Source organism: Prunus persica, chromosome G3 (genome assembly GCF_000346465.2).
Source record: "Prunus persica cultivar Lovell chromosome G3, Prunus_persica_NCBIv2, whole genome shotgun sequence".
NCBI classification, from domain to species: Eukaryota; Viridiplantae; Streptophyta; class Magnoliopsida; order Rosales; family Rosaceae; genus Prunus; species Prunus persica.
In genome coordinates this window covers 22,161,400-22,184,419 of record NC_034011.1, presented here as the reverse complement: position 1 = coordinate 22,184,419, position 23,020 = coordinate 22,161,400, and the positions used below count along the sequence as shown (strand labels likewise).

The 23,020-nt window shown below is 35.7% G+C and overlaps 2 protein-coding genes across 4 annotated transcripts; one reads left to right on the top strand and one right to left on the bottom strand.

The window, feature by feature from the left end:
• LOC18783080 lies at positions 56 to 4,301 on the bottom strand. Its single transcript, XM_007215226.2, has 4 exons — positions 3,162 to 4,301; positions 1,156 to 1,689; positions 867 to 1,070; positions 56 to 531 (listed from the first exon to the last, which is right to left on the bottom strand). The coding sequence occupies exons 1-3, from the start codon at positions 3,966 to 3,968 to the stop codon at positions 960 to 962; spliced, it is 1,452 nt and encodes a 483-aa protein (XP_007215288.1). The 5' UTR covers positions 3,969 to 4,301; the 3' UTR covers positions 56 to 531; positions 867 to 959.
• On the top strand, positions 6,728 to 9,425 carry LOC109948179. 3 transcript variants are annotated; one of them, XM_020560366.1, is made up of 5 exons: positions 6,728 to 7,101; positions 7,480 to 7,723; positions 7,804 to 8,901; positions 8,997 to 9,051; positions 9,129 to 9,425. In XM_020560366.1, the coding sequence occupies exons 2-5, from the start codon at positions 7,509 to 7,511 to the stop codon at positions 9,267 to 9,269; spliced, it is 1,509 nt and encodes a 502-aa protein (XP_020415955.1). In that variant the 5' UTR covers positions 6,728 to 7,101; positions 7,480 to 7,508; the 3' UTR covers positions 9,270 to 9,425. The 3 variants fall into 3 exon arrangements, with proteins under 3 accessions (XP_020415955.1, XP_020415953.1, XP_020415954.1); XM_020560364.1 differs by having other exon boundaries at positions 8,997 to 9,052; positions 9,118 to 9,425; XM_020560365.1 differs by lacking the exon at positions 6,728 to 7,101 and adding an exon at positions 7,196 to 7,272 and having other exon boundaries at positions 8,997 to 9,052; positions 9,118 to 9,425.

The window sequence follows — 23,020 nt, the reverse complement described above, 5'->3', positions numbered from 1 at the left end:
CTTTTTTTTTTTTCCTTGGATGAATAACTTTAAACGTTATAAATGTAATACAACGTGACACTAACATAACTCTTATAACTTTGATTATATATATTGAGGTAAAATTACACACCTTTTTCTTTCTCAATTGAAACTGATGATAAAGTCTGAGCAGAAAACCCCAAAAAAACAAAAACCATGGGGAATAGTACCGTTTGTAGTGCCTATGATTTCACTAGCTAAAGTTAAATCCTTTGCAGTTCCACATTTGCTTGGGTCGTCACCCCGTGACTAGATTAGGCGTGGTGTTCTTCGTTTTTCTCTGTTCTTCAAGTTTCCGAGATAACTGGCCACTGGAAAGTTTAACAAGAGTGGCCCTATCAGACATCAAAACCTTAACTGGCTTCACACGGCAGCTTCCTTTCAACAACAGGATCCAATATCTTTTTCTTTTGTTTTTTTTTCTTCAAGGAAATGATTCCAGAATCCTTGTTTTTGCTCCATGTCTTGATCCAAAGATAGATGGCCATCTCCAACTATATTATCCTCCTCCTGTCAAGAAGAAAAGGAACTTTCGCATTCTTGAGTGAAGATCATTTAATCAGATAATATCACTTATAAGCACAAATGCTTGGAGGTCCATTTGACAAACCAAAAGGAAAAAGAACTTGCGAATCGCAAGCATACTTACTAACAAGTGAACAACCTATGTCAGGACCTCTCAATAACAGAATAATGAGCAGGGAAAATAAGCAAATGGCCGTGTAGAAGGGGGGAGGGAACTAAATAGGCTAAACGAAAGTCATTCAAATGGCCATGTAGAAGTCAATGTTCTCTAAGAACTTTTCAAACATAATTTAAGAACAGGAAATGATATTACCAATTACCTTGATGAGCTGATAAGTTGACCAAAATTGCTTGTCCTCTGAATTCTGCATTAAACTAATTATCCTCAGAGCAACTATTCCAAGAGAGAAACTCTAGAAATTCATGGATATTACTTCATCATCTCCACACCGTCTAATGTTGATAGTCATTGAGTCGTTAAAAGACGGCAAAATGTTGCAGCAGGGACGACGTGGAGCCTTCATCTGGAATGTAAAAGTGGACTGTAGTTAAGTGGCATTGACTAAAATATGAAACAAAATTTAATATAAGAAATCAGTTAAATAATACCTCATCAACATCAAGCTCTAGCTTATGTGAGAACACACTGATTTGCTCCAAATTCTTTATTGCATTTGGTTTCGAGCAGTTTTTCACACTGTGCCTAGTGTAGGTGCTCCAGATGCCATGGCTATTGGCTATTACGCTTTCTAGAAAAAAGACCATTGGTCTTTTACATTTATCTTTAGGATAATCTCTCATATTGAACATATATTGACTTGCATCAAAACTACCACTCCTCCTCCATGGAGTAAAAGTTTTCTGCAGTGAAAGGAGATCTGGGAGGAGTACATTGCCATCATAGACCTGAATAGCATAACCCCACGCAACAGAAACAGTCAATGAATGCGAAATGTCATAGCAAACAGTTTGCTGCAAAATCCTGGCTGGATCAACATTCACAGCTTCAAAAAGATGTTCCAAAGCTCGAGTCTTGTTCATGTCTGGGAAGATTGGCTCTGCAGCATCCAAATGATGAAGGGACACCAACGGTGACAATGGATGTGCAGATAGCATTCCAAACAAATTCCCCCGCATATCAACCTGGTTAGAGAAATGAAGATAATGCTCTTAAAACTCAGCACATAACTTGAAACAAGTCTGCAACAAGAATCTCAGCTAACAGCCTCAAATTGGATTCCATAGATGTAGGATACCAATCAAAACTATATCATGATCTGAAGACTTGGTTGTCATTTATGAAATCCACAACGTGGCAACAACTAAATTGTCAACTTAGCTTGTGCAAAATATGCTAATAGCTAGAAAATCAGGCCAACAATGTAATTGCATCAGCTGTCCAAAAAAAAATGTAATCGCATCATCTTCAAAGTTGAAACATGACGAAGCAGAGGGGCACAAAATGTAATATAGATTTGTCCAAGTCAAATAACTACTGTACTAATGTCTATTTAGTATGTTTCTTGGTAAAGCCCTAAGGGCAGGATACGTTTTTATTGATGCAGCCAATAGTTCCTTCGAGTAGCTTCCATGACTTTTGGGCCATCCGACAAGTAGCTTCCATTGTAGAAGTTGAAGAAAAATAAAACCTAGAAATCATCCAATTGAAGTTACTACAGTTCAGTTATCCAGTTTTGTCCATCTCATAACGCAATGGGTTCGTGGGCATAATCAAGCCATGTTTGTCAACAATCTTGTAAAACTAAAGATTCCCATAGCATATATTAACTCTTTCTTCTCAACTTCTTGATTTTATTAAACCTTATTTCTTTACAAATGAAGATAAAACTAGCAAAACAAAAAAAGAAAAGGAAATGGGCAAGGCCCAAATACAAAGTTAGTATAAATCAACTGCTGCCCAGCTGGAAGAGTTCGGTCTCTGAAGGAAATAGGATCTATAAAATCTGAAAATGATAGATGTCCCAAATCTAAGATGGATCAACAACCAATAGAATAACTAGTAGAGAAGTACCATCCTCCCTTGTTCCCAGTACCGCCATTCTCCATTCAGTAGAGCACACCATAGAGTTTGGCAGCTTGCATCAAAGATCCAAACCAACCTTCCCATTCTGTAGCTCCCTACAAACTAGGGAACACCTACAAAACGTCTCCTGAGCAAACCGAAAAACTTCTCTCCAAGGCCGTCTTCCCTTAAACTATTGTGTGCAGGTAAGGAATCACAGTCTCAAAGAGCCTATCTCTACACCAACCATCATGCCATAACAGATTACTATTCCCATTTCCCCAACTTCAAGGGCAAGGTCTAGAAGGTCCAAACCATTCCTTAGTTCTTAAAAAGAGAAAGCTTCACTAAACACAATCGGCCACCTACTAAAAAAGTGAGCCTTTTAATCTAGATCAAAAAGTTTATGGTAATTAATTACACTTTCCTTGCAAAAGTGCAATCCATTAAACACCGTCAAGCAATTACTTTCATAACAAAAACCAGTTTCAACCAATTTCAGGATACATAAAATTCAACTATTGAGGAGAATGCATGTAAACCATCAAAATCTTATAATGAAAAAGGCTAATTAAATATTCACATTCTATACCTGATGAAACCCAGGCTCATGGGTCAACCCAACGCCGAGCTCCGCCACACATGAGAAAACTCTAGCATCGCTTCCGTACAAGTGGCCGTACCTCATCAGGCAAGAGTCGAAAACCCTTGCTAGAACCCTAGCCAGCGAATGGCTAATGGCGAACCCTCCACCGCCAAAAGCCATTTCAAACGAGTACTTCACATTTTGCTGGTAGCTCTCCGAATTGCTCCCAACGTAAAACCACCGATCGTGATCGTACTTCGACAAAGTCTTCACCAGGTTCTCGACAAAAAACACCGTGTCGTCGTCGCCAAAAATGAACCACCTCACGTCGGGCTCGCCGCGATCGACGACCTCCTTGACCGCGCGCGCCACGCGGATCGCGGACCGGAGCCCTCCCCGGAAAGTGTAAGGAAATCGGGAGGTGTCGCCGGAGACGACGACCTGCGCCCCGGAGCCGTAGCCGTGGGAATCGAGCGGGGCCCGGTCGAGGAAGGCGAAGGCGCGAGTGGAGATCGGGGAGCACCAGAGGCGGATGTAGGGCTCACGGCGGGCCCAGGAGAGCGAGGAGGACGCGATGGCGAAGACGAGGTGGCGGCGCGTGGTGGGAGAGGACGAGTAGCGCGAGGTAACGGTCGGCGGCGCGTGGATAAAGAGCAAGTAGAGGTTGAAGAAGATGGAGATGATCAAGAGGAGTGTCTTGAAGCGAGAGAGGGTCAGGGTTTTGGGCATTACGAATGGGAGGGAAAGAGAGAGGTAGCGGAATCGGATTGCTTTGCACGTAGAGTTCGTTTTTCTTTTGATTTTTTGGTACATTACAAATTTGCAGAGAAGGAAATAAAATCACTCACAGTCACAGTCATAGAGAAGATATGGTGATTATCTTTGCCGGAAATATTTTTTTTTTTTTTTTTTTTTTTTCTGAGAGCGCGAGATTATGTTATGTGGGTCGTTTTAACAGAAATTTTTCTCGGATTACATTTGCTTGGGCTTTTAACACAATGGGCTATCAATATGCTAGAAGCTTGGTGCAGGCTGCAGCCCAATTCCATTTGAGTCTTCTTCATACAACGATATTCTAAAGCTAAACACTCTAATGTACGGGAAGAGGATAAAAAACTCCGGTGTAAAGTGCGGGCACAATTCATAGATCAACTGACCTACAGTCCAATATACCAAAAAGGAATATGGAACTCAGATACAAGGGGCAAACACAGTGCCTGAATTTGGCCTAAGCCACGTAGGCCTTTCAAGAATTAGATAACTTAACCAAAATTGTTAAAATTGTCTACATCATTATGATAAACAAATTTGTTCACATTGGAACAATTAAAGTAAAAAGGGTTAGTGAAAAAGAGCCTTCGTTTACAGACTCATTATCTCATGTTCGAATCCTATAGCATCTTGATAGTGTGTGTGTGAAATCCCCTCTCCTCACCAAACCATTTTGTTTTTATCCCCAAGCATCACCAATATTGATGGCCCGGGAAGGGATCCATCGGCATCTCCTTTTTTTATATGATTACATATCTGCTTATTTTAAAGTGTGCATCAAATAAGTGGACATGATATTTGACAACAATAGTCTTTTGAGATTGACCAAATGCACCAAACCAAGTCTTTTTTATCCATTACTTTTTAAATTATTGGTATTCATTCACCAACTCAACATATTGGAGTATTTGTCAAGTGGGTTGATATGTCAACACCAAACCTTTTTCAAACCTGCATGATTTTATCCATACAAACTCTATTGACAATACTGGTAGGGCCCCAATTGGAAGGCTTTAATTCTAGGCCATAGAAACAAAGCTTTCTTCTTTATTAGTAACCAAAATTGAGTGGGTAACCACTCAACAAGATAATCATGGCTCAGAAAATCCCATCAAGCATCTTTAAATCTCAGAGCTTAATCATGTTTAGCCTTTCCTAATTTGTCAGATTAGTGGTTTCTATTTTGTCAAAACTAGTGGTGTTTCAAATCCTTTTTGTGCTTGATTCCTTCATAGCCCTCTATTTGACAAATAAATTAGGCCCATAATAACATCCACCCCCGGAAAAATTGATAAACAAAAGAACCCACGGGAATCCATCTCATGGTTCCCATTCAAAGCTGTGGACGATGGATGACCCAAGTTTTTTCTGAATCACAAGTTTAAATGGGAAAAAGAAAATGGAAAGGTGGAACTTAAGAAAAGGAAGTACAATGACACATTTGTCATGTAGTCGCATGGTTGTCATTACAATGAAGACTTTGAAAACTCTAGGACAGAAATTCATCTCCATTAACTCCATGTAAAGAGTTGACATACCAAGCCAAAAGTTTTATAAATGGCTTTTTTTGGCTCCAACTTCTTGGCCGTGCCATAAAATGTGCAGAGGTGTAGAAGAGAGTGGTTTCCGCCAGCCACCAGTTAGTTCCCCAACAGGGTATGTGTGTTGTGAGCTCTGCAGCAAAAGGGCTTCATTGTATTGCCTAGCAGATGATGCATATTTGTGTAGAAAATGTGACCAATGGGTTCATGAGGCTAATTTCTTAGCTCTCAGGCATGTTAGGTGCCTGCTCTGCAACACATGCCAGAATCTTACTCAAAGATATGTCGTCCGGATTTCGGTCGAGGTGATGCTTCCAACCATTCTGAGTTGGGCGGAGAGAAAACGATGCAGTTCAAATAACAAAAGAAGGCGCTCAACCACACTGAAAAGGCCTTTCCTTTTCATGTGAGATATATATATATATATATATAGTTTCTCTTTTATGTGATTGTTGTTGTGGGATTAATTGGTAGAGAACCAGTGTAGTCTATGAGGTATACTGAAGATGGTAACTTAAACTATCTGAATTCCAAAAGCAACAGTTTCAAGGTATCTGAAACTGATCAATGACTAACCAAGGTTACTGAGAGAATGTATAGTTATTCTTTGATCTATCTGGATGTCCTGTATTTATGAGCACTAAGCTCAGATCATCACTTAGGCAGAGAAATTCAGTGTTGCATATTCCTGATATGATATTCAATACAGAAGTTCTGGTATGTCACAATAGTATATGGATGTTTGTTACCACATGAAAGCCATTTTACTGCTAGAAACGTCGTCCTGTATTTGTGGGTTTCTACGTTTGAAATTATATTGAATCATATAATTAATTTCTAGTTTTTCACCATTATACCTTGTATAAGAAATCTGCACTTGGTCCTTCACCATTGCATGTTTATCTGCAGCTTTAGTTGAACACAGTATCGACATACATGCAACTTGTTTTATTTTTTTGTTAACAAAACTCCTATTCAAAAAAGGCAAAAAGGCACCAAAGCCAACCCAAAATGAGAACAAAAAAACATACTAACAAGGCATAATAAATTAGTGTTACAGGTAAAAAGGTGTTATAGGTAAATTGACCTCCTGGTGGCAATAGGTGCCTATGCAACAGGTCTTAAGCCATGTCTATTGGTAAACTATCTTCAATTTACCTGTATTGTAGGACCTGAAAAGCAAAACATACAATATAGGGTGTTGTAATGGACAACTTTTAAGTCATGAAAACACTTCAAAATCAAATACTAGTACCAAGATCCAGCAAAACCATTTTCTATTGAAAGATGGGAATTGGGTGTCCATAAAGTAGTGTGTGTGAGAAAAACATCCAATATCTCGCTTGTATAAAAATAAAATAAAAATAATTTGGTTTGGACCAAAAATATGGGAATTGGGTGTCCACAAATTAGTTTTGGGTTCTATGCAATTTTATTCTTGGAAAAGTACATTATTGGGCCCAATAACGTAGAGGCCCAAAATAACAGCAAAAGCAAATTGATGCTACATAGAAAAAAAAAAAAAAAAAACAAACAAACCCCAGCCGTGAATATTGAACCCGCTTCCAGTCAGATCTACTCTTGCTTTCATCTTTAGAGATTCCAAGTAGCCAAGTAAAGATACGAAATACAAGGTAGAAGAGTTGTGCTGGTAGTGATATCATAGCACCATCATTTTGGCTTTTTTGTTTCTACCCATTGCACCAATTTATGTGCAAGGTCTTTAGAGATTCAGTTTCTTTTTTTTTTTTGCCAAGAAACTGTTTAGGGTTTGATTTTGGCTACAGAATTTCGAAATTATATAGGTTTGTGCGGTTCTGGTTATGATTTTAGTATTTTTGTTGTCTTTCAAATTGTTAAAACCATATAAGTTTTGAGTTCTATTATATTTGTTTCTATCAATGATTTTCGTTTTGTTTAGGGTTTCATTTTGTTTTTGTTCTTCTCATTGTTATGTATTCCTCCATAAACTCATCATCACTATTCTTGTTTTGGTACGTTTTTCTATCCAGCCAATATCATTTGGTATCAGGACCTGGACATGGATCAAAGATTGAAAGAGCTTGAGATTCAAGTCCGCTCTCTTGTTTCTGGTCAACAACAAATTTTGGACAAGTTTTCTGAGCTCTCTTATACGCGCAACTCTCAAACTATCCGTGATCACGAGGATGATGCTAATGGCGGACGGCACTGCAGCACCAACAAGAATACGAAAGGGACCAATTCGAGTGGATTGCAGCCATCCTACCATCCAAGGTTGGTGGTTAAACTCAATCTCCTCTATTTTAAAAACTTCAACAGATAGATAAAAGATTGTACCTACCTCTGTTGTCCAGCTTGCACATGGAAGGGGAGTGTGAGAAGGCCTATAAATCTGTGTTCATAGTGGCACAACATTTTGGAAGACTATATGAAGGTGTGTTATATGAAGTAAAAATTGAACAAGGATCAGGAGCAATTATAAGGGGAGGACCAGGCAGAGCACTCGTGGGTGAAGAAGATCGACCCCCATTGCTTAATCCTGTAAACAAGATCTTTGGTGAGAGCGATATGGTTAAGCCGTACAGTTGTCGTTTGGTGGCTCTGAGGTTCAATGGATTGTCCAAGTTATATATGTTGTTAACTGCTCGCGATGTCCTTAGGCACAGCCTTAGGTCCACCACCACTGCCCCCACGAAACCGGACTTGAAGGGACGTATTTTCGACATAGAGACCAAGTCATTCTATACATTTACGCACCCCAAATCATTTAACCGAAGGTCAACTTTGATGTCTGCGTATAACAAGCTTTATCATCTTGGAATTGCAGATTCTTGGTCCCTAAATAATCCAAGGGTAGCCTTTGAGCGGTATGATCCCTGCAATGACTGTTGGGAGCCCCTGCCATCTGTTCCCTTTGGACTCTATAAGGGCAGAGGAGGGATGGCTGGTTATGCTGTTTGCGGAAATAATATTTTGCTCTCATCGAGTGCCGGCAGGAGTTTCATTGCTTTTAATGTGAAGGAAAAGAAATGGTATCCTGTCTTAGCTAAGGGGTCTTTTTCTTTCCGCGGGAGGGCTGTGGTTGTAGGCAATACCATCTATTGTTTATTATCCCTCCATCATGGGAAGGTTGCAAAGTTTTCCTTTGATCCTAGTACGTATTCTATAAGCGGAACGCAGCGACTTTTTGGTTTGGAATACAACAAAAAGCATACGTACAACGGATATTTTGAACAGTGCTCAGAGTATATGGTTCATCTAGGGAACTTGGATTTTTGTCTTGTCCAGAGTGGCACTGACAGCAATTGTTGTGGTCGTCAACCCATTTGGATCACCACGTTCCAAATTGTCTCTGAAGGAGGAAAAAGCTCTATCAACACCTTGCATTCAACTGTTTATGATGTGGACCTAAATGGCGCGCACAAATTCTTAATTGGTTTCAGCTTCACTCCGTTAGTTACTTTCCTTCTTGTTTGTCTTTAATTCTTCTTGCCCCTATTCATTTAATATACTTATTTGTATGATTTTTTATTTTCTTATGACTTAGAGATTGCAAGGATAAAGAACCCAAAGGAGAAGAAACTAAGGTGAAACTAATACATGTAAGTATATGCCATAAATCAAATTGTACAAGTGTTTTGAGTTATAATTTCTGACAACATGTGGTTGGGTTTCACAGGGACCACTGGAAAAGAGATGCAAACGGAAAGGACACTGCAAGCTCGGGATCAAGCGTGGGATCGGATGCAATGATTGGGCCATCTCGAAGCATAAAAACGAGTTTCGTGTTACTGAAAATGTTAGGAAAGAAATCCCTTAACTTCTGTTATTATGTATTTACTTGTAGTACCACGTTATGTGGGTCATACCATATTTCTAGCCCAGATTAGTTAGTTACTTAGAATAGCTCCTCGTGTACCTTTTATATTCCTTGTATTGTTCTGTATGATTCATTCAATAGAGAAAATATTCTACATATTTCAATTTACAGAAAAAAGTGCCACGTAACCAAACGGTCTATCGCATGGCGCTTTGAATGTTTCCGTGGGGCGCTTTGAATGTGCCGTGTGGCAAACCGTCATCTTCCCTCTGCTTCAATTGAACGAAGAAACAGAGAAGCAGAAGGCTAGAGCTGCAAGGCAACAAAGACACACAGAGATAGAGAAGAAAGAAAAACAATTGAAGATAATACTTCTTTGACAACTCTCTCAGTCAGTCTTCTTCCTCGCACAAAACGGGAGACGCCGGAAGCCGAAGTGCCCCCAAAATCGCTATAATTTATGAGCGAGCCACACCAAGCCACAGTACGGATGCAAGAGCATTTTAGCTGACAATACATACTCACTATTCAAACAGTTTTAGTGCAGGTAAGCTAAATCATTTGAAAAATGAATGTATGTTTGTATGTTGTGTAACATCCCACATCGACTAACGGAGAGGGAGTGATGTGCCTTATATGTACATGCCCGCCTTCATTTAGCACGAGGCCTTTTGGGAGTTCACTGGCTTCAGAGTCATGGGAACTTCGAAGTTAAGCGAGTTGGGGGCTAGAGCAATCTCAGGATGGGTAACCCACTGGGAAGTTGCTCGTGAGTTCCTAGAAACAAAACCGTGAGGGCTAAGAAGGGGGCCCAAAGCGGACAATATCGTGCTACGGCGGAGCTAATCCCGAGATGTGACAATTTAGTATCAGAATCACTCTGCCGTGTAGTGCTAGTGTGCCGACGAGGACGTCGGGGCCCTAAGGGGGGTGGATTGTAACATCTCACATCGACCAACAGAAAGGGGGTGATGTGCCTTATATGTACATGTCCGGCTCTATCTAGCACGAGGCCTTTTGGGAGCTTACTGGCTTCGGAGTCATGAGAACTCCTTAATTAAGCAAGTTAGGGGCTAGAGCAATCCCAGGATAGGTAACCTACTGGGAAGTTGCTCGTGAGTTTCCACAAACAAAACCGTGAGGGCTGAGAGGAGGGCCCAAAAAGGACAATATCGTGCTACGACGAAGTCGATCCTGGAATGTGACATGTTGTGTGTGCATTTCTAATTTTGGTGATACTTTGATTAGATTTCTACTCAAAATGAAGATTATTTGGTGGACACAATTGCTCTGCATGATTGCATGAGCCTTCTTCGCCCAGTTTTTGCGAATGCTAGTATTTTTAAGGTAAGTATTTATGTTTTTTTTTTTTTGGGTGTGTGTCTCAGTGTATACGTTGCTGATGCTAGTATTTCTTCTTGTAATGTTGCACCTTAGTTTAATGAGGTTGCTTTCTAGGCTCATGTACACGATGAGAGCTTGAGATATGTAATATCATATTTGGCTATTGCTGCCTTTGCACATGAAGCTCCCATGACCCCTATAGAAATATTAGCTATCATTCCTTAAGCTGATTCTAAAGTGGATTCAATTTTCAGTTCAGGCCTCTCATCTCTATCCCCTGCCTGTCGTTTACAGTCATTTGGATGATTTATTCCCTGTTACTGGTTAGTGTTTTAAATCAAATTTAATTGTCGACTTTGATCAATATTTTCTAGTTTTTGATTTTTGGGTTTTGTTTGCCAGGTTCTCTTAATTAAGTTCTTTGATGAAGTGTGATCATGAAACCAACAAGATGGAGAGGGTAGAGAGAGAGAACCAAACTTTCAAACAGAATTACAACAAAATCCATAATCATTTCTCAAGCTTCAAACAATACTACAACAAAATCCATAATCATGTCTCAAACTTTTAACAATATAAAATACATCATAAAAATGCCTCAAACTTTAACAATACAAAATCCATAACAAAATCCATCATCAAGTCTTATGTTTCAACAAAAGCACGTTAGCATGAAGCATGCTTAGAAAACCAGGACAAAGCACTTGTCCAACATAGTGATCAATGACATTCGCATTGCAACCGTTGACGTAGTGTGGGTATATGTTTCTAAGAACCTCAATAGCTCTTCTGCACCTGTATTATAGCCTCTGCCTTTGTAATCCAATGCTTTCCAAAAAAATTCATATTGTAGTATCTCATCAGTCAATTCCCCCTGATAGTTACTGGCAAGAGTTCTCAAGTTTTCAATCAATTGAGTCCAATTCTGAAAAGTACTTAAACTTGCATCATTATTTAAATAGTCAAGGAACTCATTTTTTCCATAGTCACCACCATATTCGCCACCACAAATGTCTGCCGTTTCCTTAGCGGATCCTAAAGCAAACCCATATTCTAACCTAGCGCGAGGACTTAGAAGAAAGGGATATGTGATCAGTTTATCACAAGCTGGTCATAATCAATTCCAACAACAAATTCATCAAAAATTTTGTTGAACATGTTGAAAAAGTAGAACTTGTCAAGTGAAATGTGTGGCTGTAAATGTTGTTCTAGGCATTGTTTAGGACCTCCTTAACGCCAATCAGGTCATCCTTCTTCAATCTCAAAGCCTCAAAATTGTCTTTGTCCATCAAACTCTCTCCCCCACCAATGCATATCAGGTTTATGGTATTCTTGCTGATCACGAAGCAACCCATATCTCTTAAATTTTCATTGCTAAAATCCTTGTCATGGATGCTTTTAACTGTTGTTAAAATTCTCCTGCAAACAAAGTTATATAATAGAATGTTATTAGTTGTTACAAAAACTCGCATATTAATTGCTCAAGTATAAACTGAGAAACATTAACATTATGGCGCCACCATTGTCTCAAACCACCATCCACAGTGTCAAAGAAATCTAACCCTGGGACCCCTTTTAGGAGTAGCCAGTTTTGTACCTGTCGTGATGCGTTTAACGGCTCTTCAATGGCACAACTACTCAAGGGTTCAAAAAGGTCATAGCATAGCAGAAAACACCTTGAGATTTGACATCGTGTCCAAAACCAAAACCAACACTGTTGTGCTCCTTCAACTTTGCCAATTGCCAAAATCCTCTTCCAAATGAGTTTACATTTGGTTTTTTTTGTTTTGAAAAAAGTCACCCGTCGTATCGTGCCCCCTCTGAAATATAACCATTCAATAAAAGTATCTTCCCGCTCAATAAAATCGTACTCATATCGTTTGAATGGATACTGGAAAAGAATTTTAAAAAATATGTAAGTAGCATGAACAAGAAAATAAGATGTACCTGAGATCTTCATAAATAATATATGACATTTGAGGAATGTCAACAATTCTTCTGCATATCTGCAAGTATAGACTATGTAATCAAATGTTTTCACTATGACATTATGTTGCGATAGTATGTAATTACTCAAAGCCCTTAACTAATAACGAGAACAGTTATCAACTGTTTAATCAATATCCAATTATTAAAAGCATATAACTTTTTATTGTTAAGTAAGAACTAATCAAACTCATCTCGGCCATTTTGGCTAACAACATCCTTCGTTTCTTGGGCGGATTCTAGAACATATGCATATTGAATATAGAGCGAGAACTTAATAAAAAATGATGCGTGACCAGTAAAAACTGCTCATAATCAATAGTTTCAACACCAAACCTATTAAAAATTTCATACAACATATTAAAAAACCAACATTTATTGGTTGCTTACTTTATATTATGACACCTCCATGAGATCAAACGAGGATCCAAAGTGTAAAACAAACCCAACCCCGAGGAACCGTTTAAAAATAGTTAGTTTTGTGCATGTTGCGATGAACTAAACGACTTTTTGATGGTACAAATGATCAAAGGTTAAAAAAAAATCGTAACACATAATTAACACCTCGAGATAAGACATTACGTGCAAAACCAATATCCCTATGAACCCTCCACCTCACCAATTGTCAAAGTCCTCTCTCATATGAATTTGCATATGTTTTTTTTTTCTATTTTAAAAAAAGTTCACCCGTCTTTTGTACCCACTTGAAATACAACCATCCATTAAAAGTATTTTCACACTCAATTAAATTGTACTCAAATTGTTTTTGTACAAAATCTAGCATAAGAATGTCTCAAGTTTCAATAATACAAAATTCATCATAAGTATGTCGCAAGCATCAATAATACAAAACCACCATAAGCATGCTTCAAGCTTTAACAATACAAAATCCATCATAATCATGTCTCACATTTCAAGAACACTACAAAATGTTGCCATGAAGCATTCTGCGAAAACCGGTATCAAGGTCATATCCAACAAATTGATCAATATCCTTATCATTCCAACCAACAACATAATGTACATACATATTTCTAAAGAATGTCAACAATTTTTCTGCATATCTGCAAGTATAGACTATGTAATCAAATGTTTTCACTATGACATTATGTTGCAATAATATGTCATTACTCAAAGCCCCTAACTAATAACGAGAATAGTTCTCAACTGCTTAATTAATAACCAATTATTACAAGCATATAACTTTTCATTGTTAAGCAAGAAGTAAGCAAACTCATCTCGACCATCTTGGCTACTAACATCCTTCTTTTCTTGGGCGGATTCTAGAATATATGCATATTGAACCTAAAGCGAGAACTTAATAAAAAATGATGTGTGACCAGTAAAAACTGCTCATAATCAATAGTTTCAACATCAAACCTATCAAAAACTTCGTACAACATATTGAAAAACCAACATTTATTAGTTGCTTATTTTATACTATGACACCACCATGAGCTCAAACGATGATCCATAGTGCAAAAGAAACTCAACCTCGATGAACCGTTTAAGAGTAGCTAGTTTTGTGCATGTTGCGATGAACTAAACGACTTTTTGATAATACAAATGATCAAGGGTTAAAAAAATCATAACATAATAAATAACACCTCGAGATAGGACATTGCGTGCAAAACCAACATCGCTATGAACACTCAACTCACCAATTGTCAAAGTCTTCTCCCATATGAGTTTGCATATGTTTTTTTTTCCTATTTAAAAAAAAGTTCACCCGTCATTTGTACCTCCTTTGAAATACAACCATCCATTAAAAGTACTTTCACACTCAATTAAATTGTACTCAAATTGTTTATGTACAAAATTCATCATTATTTAAATAGTCAGTGAACTCATTTTTTCCATAGTCTGCACTATACGCCACCACAAATGTCTGCCGTCTCCTTAGCGGATCCTAAAGTAAACCTATATTCTAACCTAGCACGAGGACTTAAAAGAAAGGGATGTGTGATCAGTTTATCACAAGCTGGTCATAATCAATTCCAACAACAAATTCATCAAAAAATTTGTTGAACATGTTGAAAAAGTTGAACTTGTCAAGTGAAATGTGTGGCTGTAAATGTTGTTCTAGGCATTGTTCTAGGACCTCCTTAACGCCAATCAGTTCATCCTTCTTCAATCTCAAAGCCTCAAAATTGTCTTTGTCCATCAAACTCTCTCCCCCACCAATGCATATCAGGTTTATGGTATTCTTGCTGATCACAAAGCAACTCATATCTCTTAAATTTTCATTGCTAAAATCCTCATCATGGATGCTTTTAACTGTTGTTAAAATTCTCCTACAAACAAAGTTATATAATAGAATGTTATTAGTTGTTAGCAAAACTTGCATATTATTTGCTCAAGTATAAACCGAGAAACATTAACATTATGGCGCCACCATTGGCTCAAACCAGCATCACAGTGTCAAAGAAATCTAACTCTTGGGCCCCTTTTAGGAGTAGCCAGTTTTGTACATGTCGCGATGCGTTAAACGGCTCTTCAATGGCACAACTACTCAAGGGTTCAAAAAGGTCGTAGCATAGCAGAAAACGTCTTGAGATTTGACATCGTGTCCAAAACCAAAATCAACACCGTTGTGCTCCTTCAACTTCGCCAATTGCCAAAGTCCTCTTCCAAATGAGTTTGCATTTGTTTTTTTCTGTTTTGAAAAAAGTCACCCGTCGTTTCGTGCCCCCTCTGAAATATAACCATCCAATAAAAGTATCTTCTCGCTCGATAAAAATCGTACTCATATCGTTTGAAGGGATACTGAAAAAGAATTTTAAAAAACATGTAAGTAGCATGAACAAGAAAATAAGATGTATATGAGATCTTCATAAATGGTATATAACATTTGAGGAATGTCAACAATTCTTCTGCGTATCTGCAAGTATAGACTATGTAATCAAATGTTTTCACTATTACATTATGTTGCAATAGTATGTAATTACTCAAAATCCTTAACTAATAACGAGAACAGTTCTCAACTGTTTAATCAATATCCAATTATTAAAAACTGCTCATAATCAATAGTTTCAACACCAAACCTATTAAAAATTTCGTACAACATATTGAAAAACCAACATTTATTGGTTGCTTACTTTATATTATGACACCTCCATGAGATCAAACGAGGATCCAAAGTGTAAAACAAACCCAACCCCGAGGAACCGTTTAAGAGTAGTTAGTTTTGTGCATGTTGCGATGAGCTAGATGACTTTTTCATAGTACAAATGATCAAAGGTTAAAAAAAATCGTAACACATAATTAACACCTCGAGATAAGACATTACGTGCAAAACCAATATCGCTATGAACCCTCCACCTCACCAATTGTCAAAGTCCTCTCCCATATGAGTTTGCATATATATTTTTTTTTCTATTTTAAAAAAAGTTCACCCGTCTTTTGTACCCCTTTGAAATACAACTATCCATTAAAAGTATTTTCACACTCAATTAAATTGTACTCAAATTGTTTTTGTACAAAATTCATTATAAGAATGTCTCAAGTTTCCATAATACAAAATTCATCATAAGTATGTCTCAAGCATCAACAATATAAAACCACCATAAGCATGTTTGAAGCTTTTTTTTTTTTTTGGGTCAAAAAGCATGTTTGAAGCTTTAACAATACAAAATCCATCATAATCATGTCTCACGTTTCGAGAACACTACAAAATGTTGTCATGAAGCATTTTGAGAAAACTGGTACCAAGGTCATATCCAATAAATTGATCAATATCTTTATCATTCCAACCAACAACATAATGTACGTACATATTTCTAAGGAATGTCAACAATTTTTCTACATATCTGCAAGTATAGACTATGTAATCAAATGTTTTCACTATGACATTATATTGCGATAATATGTCATTACTCAAAGCCCCTAACTAATAACGAGAATAGTTCTCAACTGTTTAATTAATATCCAATTATTAAAAGCATATAACTTTTCATTGTTAAGTAAGAAGTAAGCAAACTCATCTCGACCATCTTGGCTACCAACATCCTTCTTTTCTTAGGCGGATTCTAGAACATATGCATATTGAACCTAGAGCGAGAACTTAATAAAAAATGATGTGTAACTAGTAAAAACTGCTCATAATCAATAGTTTCAACATCAAACCTATTAAAAACTTCGTACAACATATTGAAAAATCAACATTTATTGGTTGCTTATTTTATACTATGACACCATCATGAGCTCAAACGATGATCCATAGTGCAAAAGAAACTCAACCTCGAGGAATCGTTTAAGAGTAGCTAGTTTTGTGCATGTTGCGATGAACTAAACGACTTTTTAATAGTACAAATTATCAAGGGTTAAAAAAAATCATAGCATAATAAATAACACCTCGAGATAGGACATTGCGTGCAAAACCAACATCGTTATGAACCCTCCACTCACCAACTGTCAAAGTTTTCTCCCATATGAGTTTGCATATGTTTTTGTTTTCTATTTTAAAAAAAAGTTCACCCGCCATTTGTACCCCCTTTGAAATACAACATCCATTAAAAGTACTTTCACACTCAATTAAATTGTACTCAAATTGTTTATGTACAAAATCCATCATAAGAATGTCTCAAGTTTCAATAATACAAAATTCATCATAAGCATGTCTCAAGCTTCAACAATACAAAACCATCATAAGCATGTTTCAAGCTTCAACAATACAAAATCCATCATAATCATGAAGCATGTTGAGAAAATCGGGACTGAGGTTATATCTGACAAATTAATCAATAACCTTACCATTCCAACTAACGATATAGTGTACGTACATATATCTAAGAATTGTCAACAACTTCTCTGTATATGTGTGAGTATAGACTTTATAATCAAATGCTTTCAGTATGACAGTATGTCAAAGCCCCTAACTAATATCGAGAACATTCTTAACTGTTTAATTAATATCCAATTATGAAAAGCATATAACTTTTCATTGTTAAGTAAAAAATAAACGAACTCATCTATGCCATCTTGGCTACCAACATCCTTCGTTTCTTTGGCGGATTATAGAACATATGCATATTCTAACCTAAGGGGAGAACTTAATAAAAAAGGTTATGTGACCAGTACAAACTGCTCAAAATCAATATTTTCGACACCAAGCCCATCAAAACTTTCGTACAACATATTGAAAAATTAATATTTATTGGTTGCTTACTTTATATTACAACACCAACGTGAGCTCAAATGAGGATCCAAAGTGTAAAAGAAACCCAACCCTAAGGAAACTTTTAGGAGTAGTTAGTTTTGTGCACATTGCGATGAACTAAACAACTTTTCTATGGTACAAATCATCAAGGGTTCAAAAAATCGTAACACAATACAGAACATCTCGAGATGAGACATTGTGTCCAAAACCAAAATCGCTATGCACCCTTAAGTTCGCCAATCTTCAAAGTCCTCTCCCATATGAGTTTGCATATGTTTTTTTTTTAAAGGTCACCACCATTTTGTACCCCCCTTTTGAAATACAATCATCCATTAAAAGTATTTCATTCCCAATCAAATCGTGCCCGAATAGTTTCTGTACAAAATCAATCATAAGAATGTCTCAAGTTTCAACAATACAAAATCCATCATAAGCATGTATCAAGCTTCAACAATACAAAACCATTATAAGCATGTTTCAACTTCAACAATACAAAATCTATCATAATCATGTCTCAAAAACACTACACCATGTTGTCATGAGGTATGTTGAGAAAACCGGGACCAAGGTCATATCCAACAAAGTGATCAATAACCTTATCATTCCAACCAGCAATATAATGCATAATATTTCTATGGAATGTCAACAACTCATCTCCATCTGTATGAATATAGACTCTGTAATCAAATGCTTTCAATATGAGATAATATTTTGATAGTATGTTATTACTTAATACCTTCCAGTTCGCCAATTGTTAAAGTCATCTTACATATGTGTTTGCATTTTTTTTTTAATGTTTTGAAAAAAGGTCACTCATCGTTTCATTCCGCCTTTAAAATACAGCAATCCATTAAAAGTATTTTCACACTCGATTAAATCATACTCAAATCGTTTGATGGGATACTAAAAACGAATTTAAAAAAAACATGTAAGTAACATGAACAAAAAAGTAAGATGGATATGAGATATTTAGAAATAGTATGTAACAATTGTCATACCTTCATATATTCACAGTTTACCAAGACACATTGTGATGTCATAATACTGAAATACAATTTTCCCTAAACAATTGACATCAACTTCATATCCATCCTTCCAAATAGCCGAGCAAAAAATAGATAAATAACAATCACAACGATGCAAACACATAAAAGGAGTGAAAATTACTCACTCATACTAATGCATGAAGGATATGCATTCTAATACAGGATATTGAATGCAACTTCATACTTGTTCAATACATTTTTTATCGTTCGTGTCTTATCGTTTTAGTTGTATACTTGTTTTCACAAAAGATAGAGAATGAGAGAGGTAAGATCTCTAGAAATTTCATCATCAAACCAAACTTAATTGGATGAGGAAAGAAGGTAGATAATGTTGTAAAAAAAAATATTTTTAGTTTTTTGGGAAATGAAATCAACCAATAGAAAGTGCAACCAAAAGTTTCATTATTAATTGCTATATTGTTTTTTTTTTAAAAAAAAAATTTACAAGTAATAGTCTAAACTACAGGGGAGAGAGGTTTCTCGCACACACAACAACTAAGATGTTATGAGGGTTTGAACTTGAGACCTCTTGTTTGTAGGTCATCAATGCTCTTTTCCACTGAACTAGACCCCGTTGACAATTGCTACATTATATTAGATGTACATATCAATTTTTTTCAAGAGTATATTAATGATACATACACGATCATATGTATAAATAACATTCGTATAAAATTAAACATAACGTATCACATTGATAAAAAAAAAACATAATGTATCACAAATAAAACCTTTACTGACTACTAGGCACACCGAAATTATCAGCAACTTCCACATTAACGATTCATCTATTTATTTCATTATAATTAAATTGAACAAAATTAATCATTTTCCACAAAAGTAAGTTGAAAATGAATTAAACAAATGATATATATTCAATGAAATCTCACGTTATGAAATTAATTTAAGAAGTGTTGTTTGCAATTTGCTACACTAATTAATTAAATTAATAAAGTAATACACTCAATTTGCTACACTAATTAATAAATTGATAAGAGATCAAGTAGTATGTAAAGGCAACAACTATAGAGATTAATATATAAAGAGTATCATACTTGTGTTCATGAATTTAAAGAATTTTAACAATTGGACTAGCTAGCACAATAATTTTTAGTAGGTACTCGATAGCTAAAATTGGAGAAAGACCAAAGCCAGGAAAACTATGAAAATTGGAAAAAACAAAAAAAACAAAAAAACAAAAAAAAATTGTAAAATTGGATAGCACAACTTGATATAACACAAGTCCTAAAGACAGAGAAGAACTAGAAATCATACGAGCTTAATCAGGGCAAATTATTATAGGATACTTTTAAGCTTTATTGATGAGATCACTAACCTTGAAAAATTGGTCATTTGAGCGGTATGTTAGCTTGCTTGAGAACTAACTACTAGAAAGCTTCTTTGTATCTGTCACCAGTGCGCACCTGTGGCCAAGACTAAGATAAGTCACATATTTTTTTGTGGTCAAAGTGTGTGGGCCACAAATTGGACACAGACAACGTGATTGTGTTCTAAGCATAGTGTTGCCATTCATTTTCCCCCACAACAAAGAATGTATGTGATCGCTAAACTAAGACATTTTGAAATTTCAGAGGCCAATGTTGGCTTACAAGGGGTAAATTCAGGGTACGAATTTGAAATTTACACTAAAATAGTATAGCCGGGTGGCTATATCTATATATATATTTTTTTCTTTTTGAGGATCCTAATTGCGCGGCTATACTCGATTTTATTAATGCTTCTTAAAAAATATTGACTATACTTATTTTGACATGTGGGTGCCTCATTATAAGGCGGGTTCTCTTTTTATTTTTTAATAAATAGTATGGCCGCGTGGCTATACTCGGTTTTTATTTATTTATTTTATAAACTTGTATTGCAGGGGTTTTTTTTATTATAAATAAATAGTACCGCCATGCGGCTATACTCTTTTTTTTTTCTTTTTAAAAAAAATGGTATAGCAGCACGGCGATACTTTTGGTAGCCTATTTGCTAGGTGGGTTCTCTTTTAAAAAAATAAAAAAAAATAGAAAAATAATACTATTTTGGCAATACCCGAGTCTCTATTGTCCTTTTTTCATTTTTTACTAACCCGTATACAGAGTTTACCACTTTCACGTTCAATCATCTAGTATACAGGTACGTACGTATTTTTCAATAATACATCCATGTTTTGTATACGTCTTAAAGACTCGATAAAATTCAAGCTTTTTAAAAAGCAAACATACAATACTCGTATTGTGCATATACGTACATATTTTTCATGTTTAATACACGTATTTTTTTACAAAATTTTCAATAATGCACACAAAATTCACATATTATACAAATAATTCTCACATATTATTGAATAAAAATAATATATATTAAAAAAAGTAAAAATTAAATTAAAATATTATATAGTGGCCGAACTTTTAAGTTGTAATTTGTCAAAATTTTGCCAAATAAAACACGTACATATTTTTTTCCATTTAGAATTTTATAAATAGTATAGCCGTGCTGCTATACTTGGTTTTATTACTGTTTCTTAAAATTAAAAAAAATAGTATAGCTATATGGCTATACTTATTTTGACACGTGGGCGCCTAATTGCAAGGCGGGGGGTTTTTTTTTTTCCCCATAAATAGTATATACTCGATTTATTTATTTATTTATAAAATCGTATAGCCTCGCGGCTATACTCGGTTTTATTAATGTTTCTTAAGAAAAAAGTATAGCTAATCGGCTATACTTATTTTGACACGTGGGCCCCTAATTGCAAGGGGATTCTCTTATATGTATATAAAATAAATAGTATTGCCACACGGCTATACTCGGGTTTTTGTTTATAAAAATTATATAGCCGCTATTTTGCGACGTGGCAACCTATTCACTAGGTGGGTTCTCTTTTTTATTTTATTTTTTTATTTTATTAAAGTATAGCCAACCGGCTATACACGGTTTTTTCCCTTTAAAAATAAAAAAGTATGTTGTTCCTAATTTTGTTTAAAAAAATAGTATCGCCGCACGACTATATGTGTTTTGAAACGTGGCAGTCTACTCCCTAGGTGGGTTCTTTATCTTTTTCAAAAGATAGTATGGCCGAGCGGCTATACCTGGTTTTTCTCCCTTTATTTTTATTTTTTTTATAAATACATAGTATAGCCGGGTTTTCCTTATAAAAAAAAATAGTATAGCCGTCCGGCGATACTTGGTTTTTCCCTTCTTTTTTTTTAAAAATAGTATAGCCGTCCGTTTATACTTGATTTCTTTTTTTTTCTTTTTTTTAAACCGTATAGCCGACCTGCTATACTCTCTCTCTATATATATATATATATATTGAGGATCCTTTTTTTCTTTTAATTTTTTCCTCGATTTTCTTTTATTGATAAGAGTATTTTAGAGCATTATCCATTACTATTTTGGAAATACCCAAGTCTCTATTGTCCCCTTTTCAGTTTTTGCTTTTCAAGAGTTATTAGCCGTATAAAGAATTTACCACTTTCACGTTCAATAATCTAATATACACATGCGTACGTATTTTTCAATAATACATCCGTATTCTATATAAGTCTTAAATATTCGTTAAATTCAAGTTTGAAAAAAAGCAAATGTACATACTTATTTTTCATGTTTAATACACCTATTTTTTTTTTTTGCAACATTTTCAATAAGACACACAAAATTCACGTATTATACATATAATTCTCACAAATTATTGAATAAAAATAATATATATTTTAAAATTTTAAAAATATTAAAATATTATATAGTGGGCGAACTTTTAAGTTGTAATTTTTCAAAATTTTACCGAATATAACACGTACGTATTTTTTCCTGTTTAGTAGTTTATAAATAGATAGCCGCTCGGCTATACTCGGCTTTTTAAGAACTTTTGTTTTTGTTTTGTTTTTTTCTTTTCGTGGGTCAAAAGTTATAGATCTCTGTTCCTCCTCTTTTATAGACTTTAGCAAGGTACATGCCGCCAAAACAAGAAGAAATAAAAAGAAAGAAACATGGTGATTCCTCAAAATTTTAGCCAGAGAAGATTACCAACATATGAACCTGTGAATATGATCCAATGGAAATGCACTAAAATCCTGTTAGTCATCACAAATCTTCTTTTTCTAGTATCTGCAATCTGCTCTCTGACTATTATGTTTATGCCAAAACTGTCACATTCTAAAATTTGATCTTGAGCATTATGATTATGCTCAGGATGAAATTATGTTGCAGTT

What these genes read in the sequence shown, in the direction of transcription:
- LOC18783080 (XM_007215226.2), bottom strand. Translation starts at nt 3,968, where the DNA reads ATGTACCAAAAAATCAAAAGAAAAACGAACTCTACGTGCAAAGCAATC. An exon ending in ATGAGCCTGGGTTTCATCAG is followed by an intron (nt 1,690 to 3,161) that starts GTATAGAATGTG and finishes TTCTCTAACCAG; the next exon opens with GTTGATATGCGGGGGAATTT. An exon ending in TAGAGCTTGATGTTGATGAG is followed by an intron (nt 1,071 to 1,155) that starts GTATTATTTAAC and finishes TTTACATTCCAG; the next exon opens with ATGAAGGCTCCACGTCGTCC.
- LOC109948179 (XM_020560364.1), top strand. Translation starts at nt 7,509, where the DNA reads ATGGATCAAAGATTGAAAGAGCTTGAGATTCAAGTCCGCTCTCTTGTT. An exon ending in ATTGGTTTCAGCTTCACTCC is followed by an intron (nt 8,902 to 8,996) that starts GTTAGTTACTTT and finishes CTTATGACTTAG; the next exon opens with AGATTGCAAGGATAAAGAAC. An exon ending in TAAGGTGAAACTAATACATG is followed by an intron (nt 9,053 to 9,117) that starts TAAGTATATGCC and finishes CAACATGTGGTT; the next exon opens with GGGTTTCACAGGGACCACTG.